The 19,378-nt window shown below is 38.7% G+C and overlaps 1 protein-coding gene across 2 annotated transcripts in view; it reads left to right on the top strand.

The window, feature by feature from the left end:
* gas7a (growth arrest-specific 7a) overlaps window positions 1-19,365 on the top strand; it is a 37,455-nt gene extending 18,090 nt beyond the window's left edge. For both annotated transcript variants that reach the window (XM_029438246.1, XM_029438247.1), the window contains 9 exons: window positions 3,839-3,928; window positions 6,930-7,045; window positions 9,039-9,113; window positions 9,922-10,000; window positions 11,705-11,836; window positions 12,940-13,063; window positions 14,495-14,574; window positions 15,212-15,310; window positions 17,011-19,365. In XM_029438246.1, coding sequence (XP_029294106.1) covers window positions 3,839-3,928; window positions 6,930-7,045; window positions 9,039-9,113; window positions 9,922-10,000; window positions 11,705-11,836; window positions 12,940-13,063; window positions 14,495-14,574; window positions 15,212-15,310; window positions 17,011-17,124 — 909 coding nt within the window. In that variant the 3' untranslated portion in view covers window positions 17,125-19,365. The remainder of the gene's footprint in view (window positions 1-3,838; window positions 3,929-6,929; window positions 7,046-9,038; window positions 9,114-9,921; window positions 10,001-11,704; window positions 11,837-12,939; window positions 13,064-14,494; window positions 14,575-15,211; window positions 15,311-17,010) is intronic.
* Window positions 19,366-19,378: the final 13 nt, after the last annotated feature.

The raw sequence follows: 19,378 nt of genomic DNA, 5'->3' as shown, positions 1-19,378 counted from the left end.
ACGTTTCAATGGTTTTTGTTCGACAGACGCGTCTCTCACGTCCTTTTCTTTCAACTCTGTGGTGATTTTTATTCTGTATTCAGCTAAAATAAATAAATAAAGGAGAGAAAACATTAGAATGAGTAATGAAACATCCATTGCCTGTAGCCTGGATGCAAAATCCTCATGAGACTTGAATGTTTATGAATGTTGCTGAGGACAAAATGTCCCGATTCACTTAAACTGCACTTTATAGAATGTGATGCAAGAAACAACTTCCTGTAAGTCTACAATGAGATGAGCTTTCTAAAACAAGTGACTTATAAATGTTTCTCATTATTTTTAAATACTTACCATTATTTTTAGATATTAATTATATATTTTGAGAAGGTTTCTCATTATTTTAAGATATTAAATCATTATTTAAGATACTAAATCATTATTTTAAGATACTAAATCATTATTTTAAGATATTAAATCATTATTTAAGATACTAAATCATTATTTTAAGATACTAAATCATTATTTAAGATATGAAATCATTATTTAAGATATGAAATCATTAATTTAAGACACTAAATCATTATTTTAAGTTACTAAATCATTATTTAAGATATGAAATCATTATTTTAAGTTACTAAATCATTATTTAAGATACTAAATCATTATTTAAGATATGAAATCATTATTTAAGATATTAAATCATTATTTAAGATATGAAATCATTATTTTAAGTTACTAAATCATTATTTTAGAGATACTAAATCATTATTTAGAGATACTAAATCATTATTTTAAGATACTAAATCATTATTTAAGATACTAAATCATTATTTAAGATATTAAATCATTATTTAAGATATTAAATCATTTAGATACTAAATCATCATTTTAAGACTACTAAATCATTATTTAAGACTACTAAATCATTATTTAGAGATACTAAATCATTATTTTAAGATACTAAATCATTATTTAAGATATTAAATCATTATTTAAGATATTAAATCATTTAGAGACTAAATCATTATTTTAAGATACTAAATCATTATTTAAGATATGAAATCATTATTTAAGATATTAAATCATTTAAGATATTAAATCATTATTTTAAGATACTAAATCATTATTTTAAGATACTAAATTATTATTTAGAGATACTAAATCATTATTTAAGATACTAAATCATTATTTAAGATATGAAATCATTATTTAAGATATGAAATCATTATTTAAGATATTAAATCATTTAAGATATTAAATCATTATTTAAGATATGAAATCATTATTTAAGATATGGAATCATTATTTAGAGATACTAAATCATTATTTAGAGATACTAAATCATTATTTAAGATATTAAATCATCATTTAAGATACTAAATCATTATTTAAGATATTAAATCATCATTTAAGATACTAAATCATTATTTAAGATACTAAATCATTATTTAGAGATATTAAATCATCATTTAAGATACTAAATCATTATTTAGAGATATTAAATCATTATTTTGAGATATTAAATCATTATTTAAGATATTAAATCATTATTTTAAGATACTAAATCATTATTTAGAGATATTAAATCATTATTTAGAGATATTAAATCATTCTTTTTAAGATATTAAATCATTATTTAAGATATTAAATCATTATTTAAGATACTAAATCATTATTTAAATCATTATTTTGAGATTATTCCCTGAAGGTTTCTCACTATAATGACTTACAGGCTCTTTATTCATTACATTGGCAGATATGTGCTTCCATATTATACGTTGCTTGCAGCTTTGCTTTGTACTAAATTGTAACATTCAAGTATGAATTATGGCGATGCAGAAAGATCCCAAGTCCAACAGCTGGAGCTCAGATCCCTCAGAAGGATTTATTACATGCTGTGTAATGAAGGTAATCTATATTAATATTTTATTCCCCAACCCCCGGAGCGCCTCACTAAGCGGCCATAAAGGAGAAGAGAGTTAGCCCGACAGCCTGGCTTTAGATAAATGATCTCATTTTCTACTGGATGTGAGAGGCAGATAAACAACAGTCGTGATAGATGTGCAGCCAGTGTAATATGAAACCTGGTGTCCATGACCGTCGGTATGATTTCTGAGGCAGAAGATGAACCAAGTGACTGGTCGTCACACAGAGTCCATCACACTCGATTCTTTAGAGGTGAAGTGTTGATGTGAGTTAGCTGTTTACTGTCTTATTGCTTTATCATTATATCAGTGTGTCCTCTGGATTGTTAGTGATTATATAAGAAAGAAAGGGTATTACTCATCTGTTTTAGAAGTTGTTTATTGGAAGCTGCTCAGATCTAGTGCTGCGGTGGCCCAGCAGAGAATGAAGAGGGCAATGTGGAGTGTTTAGTGGACGTTTGCAAGCTCAATATGTGGGCCGTCTAAAGCTGCTGTTTTATGCAAAACTATACCCAACATATCAATATTACACGTCATTTAGCAGACACGCTTATCATTAAGAATCACACTGTGAGGCTGCAGCAGAGAAGAGCTGCTCAGATGTTGTACGTTAAAGTAATATCTTTAAGAATAAATCGGGTACAGAAACATGATGATGATGTTGCTCTGTCTGCTGAATATAAACAGGCAGCTGGTTGCTAACACGTTAGCTATATTAACTCTTAAAGGAGCAGCCTCACACACGGCACAAGCTGCTAAACATGAACTCACACGATTCAACTTATACCTGTCGCACCTTTTCATTGGAAAGAGAAGCGAGTGAAGCAGTTCATTTGAGCCAGCTGGTACACGCTCAATGTTTTTGAGAGCAGTACAGCGGTGAGCTCATGCAGTAAAGCGCTGTGACTCAGTGTGTTTCTGTGTGTGTGGATGAAGCTTCCTGTCTGGATGCCCATGTAGTTTGCAGCAGCGGCTGACATGGCACAGAGGGTATCTTGCCGTGCCAGCAGGGAGGGCTCACAGATGGGCAACATTACATAATTGCAGCCCCAAGAGTAAATGAAGACGCTGTGGAGCATGGAGTCTGTATTCAGAGTGCTGGGTGTGTTTATCTGCAGCGCCACATATTCTGTGTTTTTAGAGTTGTCTTTGTCTCTCCCTCCCCCTAAAGGCCCATGGGCTCACCTTCTGGATGACCAACATTTGTATGTTTACTCATGTCTGACCTTTTCCCTCTCATCTGCATGATCCAAATGCAGTCGTTGAAGAAGTACTCATCTTTTACTCCACGATGTATAAGTGCTCCATTCAGAGTCCGTCATTGTTCCTTCTTCCTTAGAAACATTAGCTAATTTGATCTCTTTGTGGGTAATTTAAATAAATCCATCTCAACAACTCTCGAAATCTGAAGCAATGGAATCAGACTAAGTTGTATTTTATAATTATATTAATAAACTGTATTTGTTTAGGAACTTTCATACAAGAAATGCAGTGCTTTGAAAGAAGGAAAACAACAGAATGAACATTAAAAAAGGAATATAATACCATTATTAATGTCAAATAAAACCCACGTGATGATAATATGAAATAAATAAATATACACACTGAATAATAATAATATATAATCGAGTGCCTATTTCTGCAGAATGTACATTAGTAAACAGAAGGTTCTTATCTTTTACACATAAGTGGATCATATGTTGTTGTTTTTAATAACTAGTAACTATCTGTAAACACATGTTGTGCAGTATAAAGATGCAGAACATGGAAACGCTCAAGTAAAGTACAAGTACCTCAAAATTCCAGTACTTTAGTAAAAGGGACATTCCACCTCATTGCCACACGTTCCTCTTGTCCTGACTTCTCAGACGTGTTGTTGTTTTGATTTCTGCGTCGTTGTTTCTCATCTGTAGTTCTTCTCTTTGCTTCAGATCAACTGTGTGACCTTCCCTCTGCCTGGAGAAGGTCCGGAGCAGCAGCTCCTGAAGCCCAACGAATGGAGCTACTGCGATTACTTCTGGGCGAGTACACAACAAATATGATACGATGGCTTTGATATCAAATCTGTAATACAACTGTGATATTTTGTCGCTGTCCTCTGAACACTATGGACACCACGGAGCAGATGTGATGACAGACGGCGGTGCAGGCAGCAGACTCTAAATGATATATTGGTTGGCCAGTATATCAGCCTAAATATAGCTTTTAGAAAGTATCCACATGAATGTACGTCAATAATTAATAATGCTGCTGTACAGACTAAAGATGCTTTAGAGACGTACTGCAGTTATAGATTCTATTTCAGCTGCGCAGCACATATCTATATACATCTGTCACAGTTAAGATCAAAAATGTTAAAAAACTATTAAATATCTCAAACATCTGACACTTGTGTTGGTAACTCGACCTTGTAACTAAAGTAACTTTTGTAGCCGAACCATAAATCAGCGTTTTTAAAATTAATTTATTAAAGATTTTCCCATTTTTACTGTTATATGTATGCTTTGATCCAACTACACAATAAGGCTGCACAATATATTGTTTTTTTATTATCATCGCGACGTCAACTTGCTGAAAACGACACTTTAAAATATAATAATAATAATAATATCATTCTGTTTTTATTGAGCATTGTTCAATTTGTTCAATAAAATAATAGTTTTCTACTACAGAAAGCAGAACTGAGTTTACTTTGATGTCTATCGCAGGTAATATCGTTATCACATATGTTCCGCCCAGACACCAGAGAGCTCCAGAAGGGTCCTGTCACTTTTAAAGCCTTTTAAAGAACAAATCTTTGCTACTAAACACTAAAAGCTTACATTACATGATTTCACTCTAAATGTCTGCGTTAATAGGAAACGAATGGATCCACTGTCCTCGCTTGTTTTTCACGTATCAGGATCTCCGGTGGAAGATCGAAGATTCTCTGCAAACACACTGATCGCCTGCGTTAAGTGTCTCCCTCATGGCTGCTGTCATTTTCACTTTCCATACATTTCCATCCTGAATTAGATTTGTATTGAAAAGCTTTCAACCTGCGTTATTGACTGAGATCCGACTTCTGTTCCTTCTGTTCCTGCTGTTCCTGCTGTTCCTTCTGTTCCTTCTGTTCCTGCTGTTACTTATGTTACTGCTGTTACTGCTGTTCCTTCTGTTACTGCTGTTCCTTCTGTTACTGCTGTTCCTTCTGTTCCTTATGTTACTGCTGTTCCTTCTGTTACTGCTGTTCCTTCTGTTACTGCTGTTCCTTCTGTTACTGCTGTTCCTTATGTTCCTTATGTTACTGCTGTTCCTTCTATTCCTGCTGTTCTTCTGTTCCTTCTGTTCCTTATGTTACTGCTGTTCCTTCTGTTACTGCTGTTCCTTCTGTTCCTTCTGTTCCTTATGTTACTGCTGTTCCTTCTGTTACTGCTATTCCTTCTGTTCCTTATGTTCCTTCTGTTCCTTATGTTACTGCTGTTACTGCTGTTCCTTCTGTTACTTATGTTACTGCTGTTACTGCTGTTCCTTCTGTTACTGCTGTTCCTTCTGTTACTGCTGTTCCTTCTGTTCCTTATGTTACTGCTGTTCCTTCTGTTACTGCTGTTCCTTCTGTTACTGCTGTTCCTTCTGTTCCTTCTGTTCCTTATGTTACTGCTGTTCCTTCTGTTACTGCTGTTCCTTCTGTTCCTTATGTTACTGCTGTTCCTTCTGTTACTGCTGTTCCTTCTGTTCCTTATGTTACTGCTGTTCCTTCTATTCCTGCTGTTGTTTCTGTTCCTTCTGTTCCTTATGTTACTGCTGTTCCTTCTGTTACTGCTGTTCCTTCTGTTCCTTATGTTACTGCTGTTCCTTCTGTTACTGCTGTTCCTTCTGTTCCTTATGTTACTGCTGTTCCTTCTGTTACTGCTGTTCCTTCTGTTACTGCTGTTCCTTCTGTTACTGCTGTTCCTTCTGTTACTGCTGTTCCTTCTGTTACTGCTGTTCCTTCTGTTACTGCTGTTCCTTCTGTTACTGCTGTTCCTTCTGTTACTGCTGTTCCTTCTGTTCCTTCTGTTACTGCTGTTCCTTCTGTTATTGCTGTTCCTTATGTTCCTTCTGTTCCTTCTGTTCCTTATGTTACTGCTGTTCCTTATGTTACTGCTGTTCCTTCTGTTTCCTTCTGTTACTGCTGTTCCTTCTGTTCCTTCTGTTACTGCTGTTCCTTCTGTTACTGCTGTTCCTTCTGTTCCTTCTGTTACTGCTGTTCACTTCTGTTACTGCGTGTTCCTTCTGTCCTTTACTGTGTTCCTTCTGTTTCCTTCTGTTACTGCGTGTACTTGCTGTTCCTCTGTTACTGACTGTTCCTTCTGTTCTTCTGTTACTGCTGTTCCTGCTGTTCCTTCTGTTCCTGCTGTACTTCTGTTTCCTTCTGTTCTCTTATGTTACTGCTGTTCCTTCTTGTTCCTATGTAGCTGCTGTTCCTTATGTTACTGCTGTTCCTTCTGTTACCGCTGTTCCTTATGTTACTGCTGTTCCTTCTGTTACTGCTGTTCCTTCTGTACTGCTGTTCCTTCTGTTCCTTATGTTACTGCTGTTCCTTCTGTTCCTTATGTTACTGCCTGTTCCTTCTGTTCCTGCTGTTCCTTCTGTTTACTGACTGTTCCTCTGTTGGCTCCTCGTCTGCAGCCTTGTTGTGTCATTGCTGCGTGTGATTTGTACGTCCACTGACCGGCTGCTCAAACCTGCTGTGTGAAACAAATCTGGCACCTCTGTTCCCCATCAACCTGTCACAAACACGACACAGGGCTGCACATCCCCCCCCCACCTCAGAAACACACACACGATACACATCCACCCATCAGGGACTGACGCACACACACCAACGCATGTCCTCCTTGACATACAGTGTGAGTCACACTCTCACACACCCCGACACGCTCTCAAACATACACAAAGAGGTGTCATGCTGTAGCTGTGCTGCTTTATTGGTCCACTGCTGTTTTTGAATGAAGCTCTTTTCTTTCTCCTCCTCCTCCTCCTCCTCTTCCTCCTCCTCAGACCGACAAGAAAGACCCCCAGGGGACAACCTCGGTGGCGGGGTTCGAGGTCCTTCTGCAGAAGCAGCTGAAGGGAAAACAGATGCAGAAAGAGATGTCTGAGTTCATCCACGAGAGGTAAGAGTTCCATCCTCAGACTGCTGCACACACACACACACACACACACACACACACACACACACACACACACACACACACACACACACACACAACAGAGACTGCAGTTTGAACTCCTGTGCTTCACTTTAAAAACTCTGATGGCTTTAGAGGACAAAAATGTCCGCTTCAAATAATGTGTGGGTGCGTGGTTACTTTGCAGGATCAGATTTTGATGTGCTTATACAATATATAGCATTTCTTATTGATTTAACTACCTAAAAGTTTATAAATATATGAAGTGAAGGATCTGAATACTTTCTCCACCACTTCATATATATGTTGTGCACACAAACATACAAAATGACGTGTACCCTTCATGACCCAACTACATAAATCAACTGCATGAAAACCTGAACTTTAAAGTGCTGCATCTGTCGTGGTCGTGCATATTTAAATTATAAGTTAGTATTTTGGCTCTTTATGTGAACAAATGAAATCATTAATGAGGACACACACACACACACACACACACACACACACACACAATACATTTTCAGCACTTTTATTTTGAAATTTGTTCGAGTAGAGAAAATGGAAATTATTTTATTATGAACAATTTAATTAAAGCATTTTCATGAAAGAACATTTCAGAAATTGTTTGTGTATGATGTCACTTATAGTTCTTTTAGAAAGAAGAAAACTTTAGTCTTGTTAGACTTTAAACATTTGCTGCGTCTCCACCAAAATCTAGTTTAATGAAATCATTTTAAAGTTGGCGTAATGAAAAATGTTGTAATTGTGCTTTACACTCGATGGTTAAAGGATCTGTAGGGTTCCAAACTTCTTTCTGAGCTGCAATGAATGTTTGCTGCCAGTCATTAAAGCGGCTTCAGATCTCCACTGAGCATCCAGCGGCTGCTTCTCTCCGATCTCACGTCTCTCTATATAACTAGCTCCACCCAATTGCACAAAAGCTCCATTCACATCCTGGTCCGAGTCGTGGGAAGTTAATGAGGAACTTTCTCTGCATAACTTTCATTCAGGAGGGGGCCGCCGTCTCCCATAATGCTTCAGTTAGATTTCTCCTTTCTGTGCGTCGCTGCGTCGCTCGGTGCTGCAGAGCGTCCACACATGAAGTCACAGAATGAGCCTCGTGACCTTCTGCTGACAGTTACTCAGGTGTGGAGGGTAAATGTGAGGTCGTGCAGGACGTGAGCGTCACACAGGGTAAGAACATGGCTGCCCTGGTGTGACGGCCCTCGGGGAAAATAAGAGCACATAAATTGTTCTGTAAAATACTGCTGCAGTGTTTCAGCAGCTCGATGGATCATTGATGTGCACGTCTCACGGCTGGATTTCAGGCTTTGCAGCAAATTGTAGTAAAAGTTCAAATGCTGTCAACTTTAAAACTGCACAATTAATATATCCATAAAAACTGAGATGCTTTCAGAACGTATCCAGAAGTTGTTCCACATCAGAGTCACTTTACAGAAACAAAGACGTAAAACTGTCGAAGGAGTTAATTGTGGAAAAGTTTTGAAAAGGAAATTCAAATATGTGATGCACTTAATAATAAAGTATATGAACAGATATCAGTCTGAGGGACACACTAAAGTGTGAAGGAGTTTGTGTTTGGAACTTTTGGGGAATATATTAAATACATTTTATTTGTTTTAATTTTCAGTGAATACATTTAATGACGATTGTACAAAATAAAATTAATAATAATAATAATGCGCTTGATGATGTGACATAATACTGTGTTTGTGTCTCCTTCAGAGAGAAAACAGATTTAATATTAGGTTTCTCCCTTATGCACGTTATTATGTTGTGTGTGTGTGTGTCACTGTATATTACACAATAAGGCTGCACAAACTGAACCATTAAGTCTCTGAGGTTCTGCTGCAGTGCAGCCCTGCAGGGATCGGTGTGAAGGTGGTTTGACCACCTCACACTTCCTGTCTTTCCTTCAGCCGGCAGCTCAGATTTTCACGTCATCTTTGTGTTTCAGGATAAAGATTGAAGAAGAATACGCCAAGAACCTCTCCAAGCTGTCTCTGAGCCCCCTGGCAGCGCAGGAGGAAGGGTGAGTGAACAGTGCAGCTCCCTCTGCACAACAACCGTACGTAGGCTGAGTAATTACACAGTGTCTAAAAATAGGAGTTTTTAAAATAGACTTAGTCCCACACTATGTGTTGTGTTTGATGCACCAAAGAGTGGATGTTTCTTCATGTTTGTCAGCGTATTAACACAGAAATCCAGACAGGAAAGACGAGGCTGCAGGAACGCTTTCCAGCTCTGGAGATTCTTAAAACACAGAACATCTTAGTTTTGGCCACACAAATGAAATAACGGAGCTACAAACCCAACGACAGAAAGGTTTTAAACGCCAGACTGTAAATTACAACCTGAGCTGCCTGTTGTAAACATCACAGCCTGAATTTTCAAAATAAAGTGCCGCTAATCTGTCTGCTTGTTTACAACTCGTCGTGTTTAATAATCAGCGGTGGAAGAACTGAGGTCTCCATTACAAGTAAAAGACCTACATTTGTGTTTTATTAGCAGCTAAATGTACTTAAAGTATCAAAAGTCAAAAGTACTCTATGTGCAAATCGTTTAGATTCTTCTTTTTATCATATCATGTTTTATATGATATAATTGGGTTGTTGCTGCTGATACATTAACTTGCAAGCAACTTTAACCAATGCATCTTACTTTATAAACTGTGTTTTACATGTAAAAAGTGCAATATTACCCAATGAAGTAAAAGTATAAAGTATCATACAATGGAAAGAAAGTGAAGTTGAGTACTTAAGTAGTTTCCACCAGTGGAAACGATGGAAACGATGAAGCTTTGACAGTTAAAGTCTTTTCCCTGCCGGATGTTTGCTCAGGACTCTGGGAGAAGCCTGGACGCAGCTGAAGAAGAGTCTTCACGACGAGGCTGAAGTTCACCTCAAGTTCTCCAACAAGGTAATATCTGCCGAGGACATTGTTGGAAATGAATGCATTAGTTTGTTATACTTCATATGGAGGTGAAAATATTATTTAATGTATTAATTAATTTCCAGGTATTTTAATCTGCGACTGTTTTGATAATCGATGAATCTTTTCGCTAATTTTTCAAGCAAAGATTAATAATTAATCTCAAAAAAGTCCTTAATTAGTATTAAATGGTCTTAAATCAATCTCTCAAAAGTTTTAATAATACTGAAACATTTTATGAATATTATTTCTCGGACGTATTTAAAATATTAATGTCGTTGGGAAGATATTTTGTGCATCTCGCAGTTTTATCTCTTAGATCCAGAGAGTGCCCGTGTTAAGCTGTAGGATCCCTGTTTAGATAATACAAGTACACAGCTGAGCAGAATATATAACACATCTAGTTGTTTCTTTAGACATTTTAATGCAGAAATGTTTCATATTATACCTTTAGGTTAGAAAGTCTAGCTTTCTCTAAATCACACACACGTACGAGTACTTTGATCCTCGTGTGGAGGCTTCAGGTCGAGTGTTAAATGTTTTCAATCATCTGAAGTAATGTATACTCCGAACACGTCCCGAAGTGACAGGGTTTGTTTACCTCGACCGTGTCAGCGCTGACCAAAGAAAATGACCTGTCCGTGGTCCGATTACCCGCCATGCAGAAACTGCACGCTGACCCCAGATGGAGCCTGAAATAACGCAGAGGCCGCTCGGAGCTCTTTCATATCCCTCTGTTGTCTAATTAATTAGTGGCGTGTTCTGGCGAGCCTCCACCCAGGGCTGTGCAGCCTCCACCCAGGGCCGTGCAGCCTCCACCCAGGGCCGTGCAGCCTCCACCCAGGGCCGTGCAGCCTCCACCCAGGGCCGTGCAGCCTCAACGTGCTCCACCGGCGCTCTGACACGCTTCATTATGAGATGGGTGAGGGGGAGGCAGCGCGTGGTCAGGCAGGGAATGAGAAGTTTTCTCAAGCCTGCAGAAGCAGCCGCTTATATGCACGATACATTTCATCGAAGTCTTCCAGCTTTGGCATTTGCACTCGATTAGCATTCTGTGTGCAGAGCCGGCACTGCTGACAAGCAATTTGAAGTGTTGCAAAAAAAAAAAGTTTCATATAATTGAAAAAGTTTTTTGTGGGAGAAGCAGAAAGTGAGAAGGAAAGTGTAACCGTGGTGATGGATGTGACTGTAGAACAGGGCGCAGGCTTTATTAAAGATTTAATATTGTTGTTTGTTCACTGTCGCTCGCTGAATGAGCCGAAACTCTACAAATCAAAGATTACAAACGTCTGCGGCGATCCAAACAGTAACACCTTCAATTACCAAACAGAACAAAACAGAGAAGCAATAAGAAACTCTGCTTCAACACGTCGTTATTTAAAGTGCACAAAGTCAACAGATGTATTGATTTTAGGGAACGTTATTGGCACGCAGCTGCTGTACGTTTAAAAAGTAAAAATACAACTTTCCTTAACTATGTGATGCATAACGTAGGATATCATATATATATATATATATATACATGACACAACTAAACCAGAAGGGCAGAGACGAGCAAACCCAACCGAAGAATAACCTCCTTGGTAATTAATACAGTGTTTGCAATATACGAGAGAAGCAGGTTCTTTTATTTGCCTTCTTCACACGACTGAAGGATTAAAGTACCAACAGCTGAGCGACGTGTTTCCACAGCTCCACACTGAGGTAGAGAAACCCCTGCTGACGTTCAGATGCGACAACTTCAAGAAGGACCTGAAAAAGTACGACCATCACATCGCCGACCTCAGGAAGCAGCTGGCGAGTCGCTACGCAAGCGTGGAGAAGGTACGGTGCCTCACGTGCTGCTGTGATGTGTGTTTCCTCTCATCCCTAACTGGCCGCTGTGCACACATTTCCAAAAGTGTAGATCCAAACACTGATCGTCTACTTGCAGAAGAGACACATCAGTGTTTGTCTACATCAGCGAGTTGCATAATAAAAACATCTTCAGTAACTCCTACACTTGGAACATATTGGTGTTTTGTTTCTGCTGAAATCATTTCATGAATGAATTAGTTTCCTCGTCACACAAACACAAACTTCATTTTAGTTTTTGATTTAGATTTTCGGGCCTTTAAATGTTGTGATGGGTGTTATTACATTACATTACAGGTCATTCAGCAGACGCTCTTATCCAGAGCGACTTACATTGAACTAAGTACAGGGACAGTCTCCCTGGAGCAGCTCAGGGTGAAGTACCTTGCTCAGGGGGCAGCCTGTTTTGGCGTCTTTGGTTTCCTTATGCAGATATTTAGTCACCAGATAATTGTGCTTCCTGTAGTGTGTGACAGTCTTTGGGCACATGGGACTACTGTTCCCTAAGATACAATGAAATGTGCTCAAAGACTAAATACAGTCTAAGAAAAACGTTTCGTCTTTTTATATTTGTACTTGATGAAGCCCAGAGAACTGTTTTCAGCTGCATCATCTGCATCCTGAAGATATTTATCATCTGTTAAATGCAGGTTTGATGCCAGATGTTGTTCATTCAGTGTTCACAGTTTCTCACTGAAGTTATCTCGGCTGCTGTCGGTGATCAGTGGGCTTCATGTCGTCCCACACGGTTTCTTTCTGCTGTTGTCTCTTAAAAAAAGATATTTTCTTGGCATCGCTGCGACTGCATGTTTACTTTTCAAACACTATTACAACATGACTTTAGTTTCGGCGCCTCAGTGAAGAATTAGAGACTCAATGATACGGATTAAGAAAAGATTAAAGGATCCGAGTAACCAACAGGAAAACGCCTGAACGACTCCTGTAATAGATGTAGGTACAGTACATCTGAGGATCAGCATGAATGACCCATTGTTCCCACTGTGTGTGTGTGTGTGTGTGTGTGTCTGTGTCTGTGTGTGTGTGTGTGTGTGTGTGTGTGGGGCGCACTGCAGTCCCGTAAAGCCCTGGCAGACCGGCAGAAAGATCTGGAGGTGAAGACTCAGCAGTTGGAGATCAAACTCAGCAACAAGACGGAGGAGGACATCAAGAAGGCTCGGCGGAAATCCACACAAGCAGGTCAGAAGTCAAAACCTTCAATCAGAGCCAGACGCTGCCGCTGTGTGTGGAGCAGAACATTTGAATTTAACTCATCACGACACGAAGTGACTGCACTGATATCTGGTCCCTCGTGTTCCTAAAACCTTGAGTTTCAGTTTAAAGTTATAATCTCCGATATATAAGTCCGAGGTTCCTGCAGATCCTTAAACAGCGTCGTGTGAACAGAAAGATCTTTGTTGTATAATCCGTGTGCTGGACTGTTTCCTGGCCCGACACCTGTAACAATGTGAAACCAGATGAACTTCACAATCAACGCAGTATGCAACATTAAAACACTGGGATCATCTAGACACACACTGATATGTTGGGATTATCTGCACCTTGTGTAGCTTTAATAACAGGATCCTTTATTTAAGTGTTTGAGTGTCGACGCTTCACTGATATTTTATTGCACGTGATGCACAAAATAATTTAGTGTGAAGTTAATTTGGTTTGTTTTATTAGTTTGATGTGAAGGAACAAGCCGATCAAAAGACGTTCTGAGTGAGATACTGTGTTTGATGTTGTAATTGCTCTGCTCGCTGCAGGGACGTATAATCTCTCTGGATTAGTCTCAGTCCGCAGTGCTGATCAATAGCTCCGAGTTACACTTAAATTATTTCAGCTTTGTGTCGCTGATCAACGCCGCCGCCTCAAGGTTGGACCAAATGTGATTACAGCTCGCTGCACGAAGACGAGGATGTGTTTTTACCTTCACTCAGCTTCACTCTCTGACACTTCTTCATGTTTTAGGATCTGCAGAGCTGAAATATTCTGCAGTGTTTGACCAAAACTCTTCACTTCACTTAGATTTGGGGAAGAGACATGATGGAAGGGATTTTTTTTTTATGAAAGTCAAATGTGAGCAAGTTCATGTTTTTGGTGTTGATTTAAAAATAGCAGCTGTCAAACCAAAACTGAGATTTGTTTCATGTTTGTCTGGAAATATGCAGCGTCGTGGGGAAACGCACTTTCAGCTGTCAGACAGTCAAAGAGAAAGAATATCGTTTTAGTTTTTATTTTATTTTATTTAAGAAACTTTTTGGCACATTTGTTGTAATTTTTTCCCCAAGATATTAGAATGTAATTCATCCAACAGCCTTTATATATTAATTTATACTGTAACTATAAAAACATGATGAAATGATTCATCTGTGAATCAGTGAGGCCTGAAGTCTGAGCGCCCTCTGCTGGTCTCTACATGTGTACCACAGATTATTTATACTAATACTAATAATAATAATAACATCATGCAGAGCAGAAATATAATAAAACATTTGTAAAAATAAATAATCAGTAATGAAAAGTACTGTCCTTGTAATCTAAGTCTCAAAGTAACTTTGTAAATGCTGATTGTTTTCCTGGACCGACATCGTCCCTGCGTTGACCTTTGACCTCTGTGTTCTCCAGGAGACGACCTGATGCGCTGCGTGGATCTGTACAACCAAACCCAGTGCAAGTGGTTTGAAGAAATGGTCACCACGAGCATGGTGAGAGCTTCCCTTCTAACAGTGGACATGCTGAGGCAGCACTAACCATCTGTTGTTAGAGTTTTACAGTTTCTTCTTCGTCCAACAGGGAATTGACCCCAAAATGAAGAAACGTCGCCACAGTATAAAATAACATGCTGTATATTTCTTCATCTGTGAATATAGAATATATAGTAGAAATACAGATTTGTTCATGAAATATCATATAACTTAAAACACAGTGTATATAAAATATATATAAATATGCTGTACATATTAAAGTATTAAATATATATAATAAAGTGTTTATGTAATATGTTCTTATTTGGTGTAATAACAATGCTTTATGATATTTTCCGTATTTTATCACTTTTATCACTAAATTTCTACATAATCACAAATTTCTGAGAATAGAAATTGGAAAAATATTGTTTGTTTGTTTTTTATTAAGGAAACTCATCGCTTCACTTTGACTTTAATTACACATCTGAATTATTATGTATGACTTTATACTCCCAGAGAATATCTAAGTTTTTGGAAAACCCCCCCGGCCCAGTGGTTTACCTACACTCGTCCTGATACTGCGTCATCATAACAACATTCAGTCACAACACCAGGCTCAGCTTCTCCGTTACTGAATGTGAACCTTTGTCTTCAGGAGCTGGAGAAACTGGAGGGCGACCGGATCGAGTGGATTCAGCAGCATTTACGTCAGTACACGACTCTGCGGCACGAGACGGACATGTTCAATCAGAGTGTGAGTTTAAGTTTTTATTTGGGGTTTACATCCTGATGTTATTCCCTGTGCTGACGGAACACGTCTCGCTAGACTTACAGGGTCAATGAATACGCACAGCGTCTGGACGGAAGTCTCCGAGTGATGACGGCTGCAGGGCTCCGTCTGTCAAAACATCTGCACTCACACCAAGTGGCACGTCAAGTCATGTCAGCCCGTTTCACTCACTGGTGCATCTCTGCATCCTGCTGTTGGCTGATTCATTGATTAGTTTTAAGTTAAATAAGAAATGGGTAAACTCTGATGTCTGAGAGGGCGACGAGAGAAACGCAAATGTTTAAAGGTGGTTCCAACATTATTCCTTTAGGGCAGGGGGGGCCAACCAGTCAGAGGTTAAGAGCCAAAAATGTTACTATGTTACTGCAAAGAGCCACATCATACACACAGTCACAGATGTGCACCCCCCCCCCCCCCCCTTCTCTCTTTTGTTCTCAGCCTTCCTCTGTGCTCCCTCACTCTCTTCCTCCCCTCTCTCTCTCTCACACACACACACACACCCTCCCAAAGACAGAGTACAGTATAAAGACAGTATTCAGAGGCCAGTTGTTATCAACAATGAACATTGTGTCTCACACACAAACACAGCATGTTGCTTCTTTACATTAGTGGGACTTCTGACACTCCTTGCCCCGAACAATAATCCTCAAATCTGGGTTGTATTCCGTTGTGGTCACTCGAAGCAATTCTTTCACACGTGTGTCAGAACCTATGGATACTTTGATTGCACGTGTTTCAGGGCAGAACACACCGACTCACAGACGTACGTTGACCCAAACATTGGTAGTAGCTTGAGTGCAGCCAGTTTGACATTGGGATATTTTTTCCATTGGCACAGTTCTCCAGAACTCAAGGGTCCCTTCCCTCAGAACAGCTTTCAGTCGGTCTTCCTAAGAAAGTTAAATCACCTCCAACTGGGCCACCGCCTCGTCCGTGACACATACGGGAGATAGATGGAGACGCAGTTGTACCTGCCAAACAAGTTAAAACTTTATGCAAGTACCAAATGAGAGGAGACCTTCCCTTATTTAATAAAAGCAGAGTCGGGACAACTCGTGCTTTTTGTAAAGTGTGCCATTCAGATGTTAGCATCGCACACGGCGGAATAAGTGATGTTCGTCAGCAAGAACAATCGTCCAAGCACGTCAAGAGGCACAAACACACTCTGTCAATGACTTCATGTGTGATAAGAACTGTGTCGGCGGCAGAACAAGAGACCAGAGCTGAGGGACAGATGTCGATGCTTTGTGCTAAAAGAAGTACATTTACTCAAGTTCAATGTGCGGCTGAACGGAGGCAGCAAAATGTATTTGACACCTAAAAAAGCTAAATATCAGCGTGAGTGTGCGCTATATTTAGAATATTTTCACTGCTCTACTTTGCTGACAGACAGCTGAGAGCTCTCTTCAAAGACACCAGACTCCATTGACAAAAACAGTCATTTAAGGTCAGAGAGCTTTTTGTCATCGAGCAGAAAGCTACGTTGGAAGTGAATAAGTGTACTGATGTTTCCCAGAATGTCAAAATATTCCTTTTAAAACCAAATTCTATTCCAAGTAGTTGTTGAGAGCTCTGGCTTTGGACAAGCCCGACTTACTTCTGTACTTCTGCACGTGAGGGGATGACAGTAAATGTTTTACGGGATCGTGTTTCTGTGACTGCAGATGGTGGAGCCGGTGGACCAGCTGCTGCAGAACGTGGATCCAGCCAAAGACAGAGAGCTGTGGGTGAAGGAGAATAACACCGGCGATGTGCGACCCGTGGACATGGACATATAAACCATATCAAGCATCCTCCAGTATTATAAGAGAACACTTGTGATGACAGGGATGCAGGGACGCTGCATGTTCAGACTGCTGAGCTCTGCTCATCCTCTGACTGGAGTCACAGGAGGAAACAACGCAGTCAGGAAACAAAACTGGATCAAAGTACCGGCATGTTCCTTCTAAATTATAACCCTCTCATAATCAACATTAGCTTATTGAATGCCATTTAACATATTATGCTGTTTACCTGTTGTAAAGTGGACACTATTAGAAAAAAATTATGTATTTTGAATCATTTAGTTTAGCTTCAATTTACACCTTTCACAGTTTGAGTGAACCAAACAAAAACTAAAAAACCGTCTGATTATTGATATTACCTTTATTTTAGATACGGATATTGAAGCATATTGAGATCTTGGACTGAATATGATATATTTTCATATTTTGCTGGTTCATTTTGGTGGAAATGCATGTTTTGAATATCTTGCTTTTTTCTGTATATGGAGAGCTGCACAATTTGTGGAACCATGATCTTTGGTGTAGTTCAGTGACTTTACAGAAGGTCTTCTGCATCTCGTACGTGACAGAATTCAGGAGCTTTCTCACACAAAATAACAAGAATTAAGTGTACAGCGTTAATATCCAGTAACCTCAATTGTTTAAAAAAGCAGCCACATGCAGTGTTTAGGAAAGTGATTTTGATTAAGTCAAACTAGGCCAGGGTCTATATTGGATCAGTCCGGAGGAAAAAGGTGGTCCAAGTTACACTGAAACACCTTTTAGTGCCTAACGGTTATATACCTGGAATGTCCTTGACATATTCTGCTCTACTGCATCAGTGTACATTTGTACATAAAGGCTACATGTATTTTGCTGTCCGATGTTTAACGGGCCCAAATGATCTTTGAGGCCGATGAGGTGTTTGTACTGTACAATGTTGTCTTTTATTTTTGGTTAATATACAAAGAATATCTTTACGATGGTGGTTGAAAGCAGAAAATTCAAGAAATTAGAAGTAGGACGGCGTACAAGGGCCCTTGTAGGTAAACGTTTTTTATAGCCGGGGAAGGGCGGGAATATTCAGAGCAAAAAGAATAAAGTCGTACATTTCCGAGAAAAAACTTAAATATTGAGATTTGGTTTCAACTTTAATCTCAGAGAATTTCAGGGTTTTTCTTGCAAATGTTCAACTTTAATGTCTGAGAATATCCCAAAAATGTTCTTTTAAATTTACATCCAAATCGTAAATTTATATTAAAAGAAAAAAGGATTTAAGTCACAAATTTACAATTTATTAATGAACTTTTCTTTCTCATATATTTACTACTTTAATATCAGAGAGTTTCTGAGAGAAGATATATATAATAACAAAATTAAACTGTACATTACATTTGATTTGAATTTAAGAGAAGAAATCCAGATTATTCTCAGAATCTCAAAGTTATTTTATTGTTAATTTAAATCTTGGGGAAAAAAATGTTTCGGAATAATTCCCGTCTCTGTAATTTATTAATTTCTTTACCGACAGAGTCCCGACTACGCCGTCGTACAAAAGAAGACAAATGAGTGAATTTGTGATTTGATTGATTTTAAAGACGTTACTGATCTACAGCCGGCTGACATCCCAGTCGCCCAACTGAAAGACATTTGATCAGAGACTGCATGAACAGTATGTGTCTGTGTTTACATGTGTCTGTCTTAGTCTTTACATTTCTGTTGTTGTCTATCTGCTCTAGATTTATCTGGATTATTACCTTTCTGTGGCAGTCTTATTAATTTCTCAAAAGCACGAAGCCAATCAAATAAAGATTAAAGTCGTAATCCTAATCCAGCTGCCGAGCACAAGAAAAAAATTGCTATTAAAAATATATATAAATGTTTACCTGCCTTACCACCAACATTGATGATGCATAAAGTGCGTTACTTTTTATTGTGTTAAATAAAGGAAGTCATCTTTATTCCAGACTTCATGCGCAGGTTTAAATAGCACATCTGTTGTAGAGGTTTTATCAGTGTGTGTCAATGTTGTGCACTAAACGTACCAAGTTATTATGTTCCGACTAAATGTTCGACAGTTTCCTGATGACGTGACGGTTGAGTTTACTGCCCTTCTGTGATTAACATTTTCATAACGTGCATTCAGATCCCTTTGTTCCCGATGTTTTACGAATGTTTGATGACAGGTGACCTCTGTCCAGACAGTGTACTGTGGAATGCAGTGTCCAAAATAAATCCCCTCTTTGAAACATTCAATATCACGGTGTGT

The sequence above is a fragment of the Cottoperca gobio genome, chromosome 8 (assembly GCF_900634415.1).
Source record: "Cottoperca gobio chromosome 8, fCotGob3.1, whole genome shotgun sequence".
Lineage (NCBI taxonomy): Eukaryota > Metazoa > Chordata > Actinopteri > Perciformes > Bovichtidae > Cottoperca > Cottoperca gobio.
The sequence above is the reverse complement of the archived record's forward strand: the minus strand, read 5'-3'. Positions and strand labels throughout refer to the sequence as shown.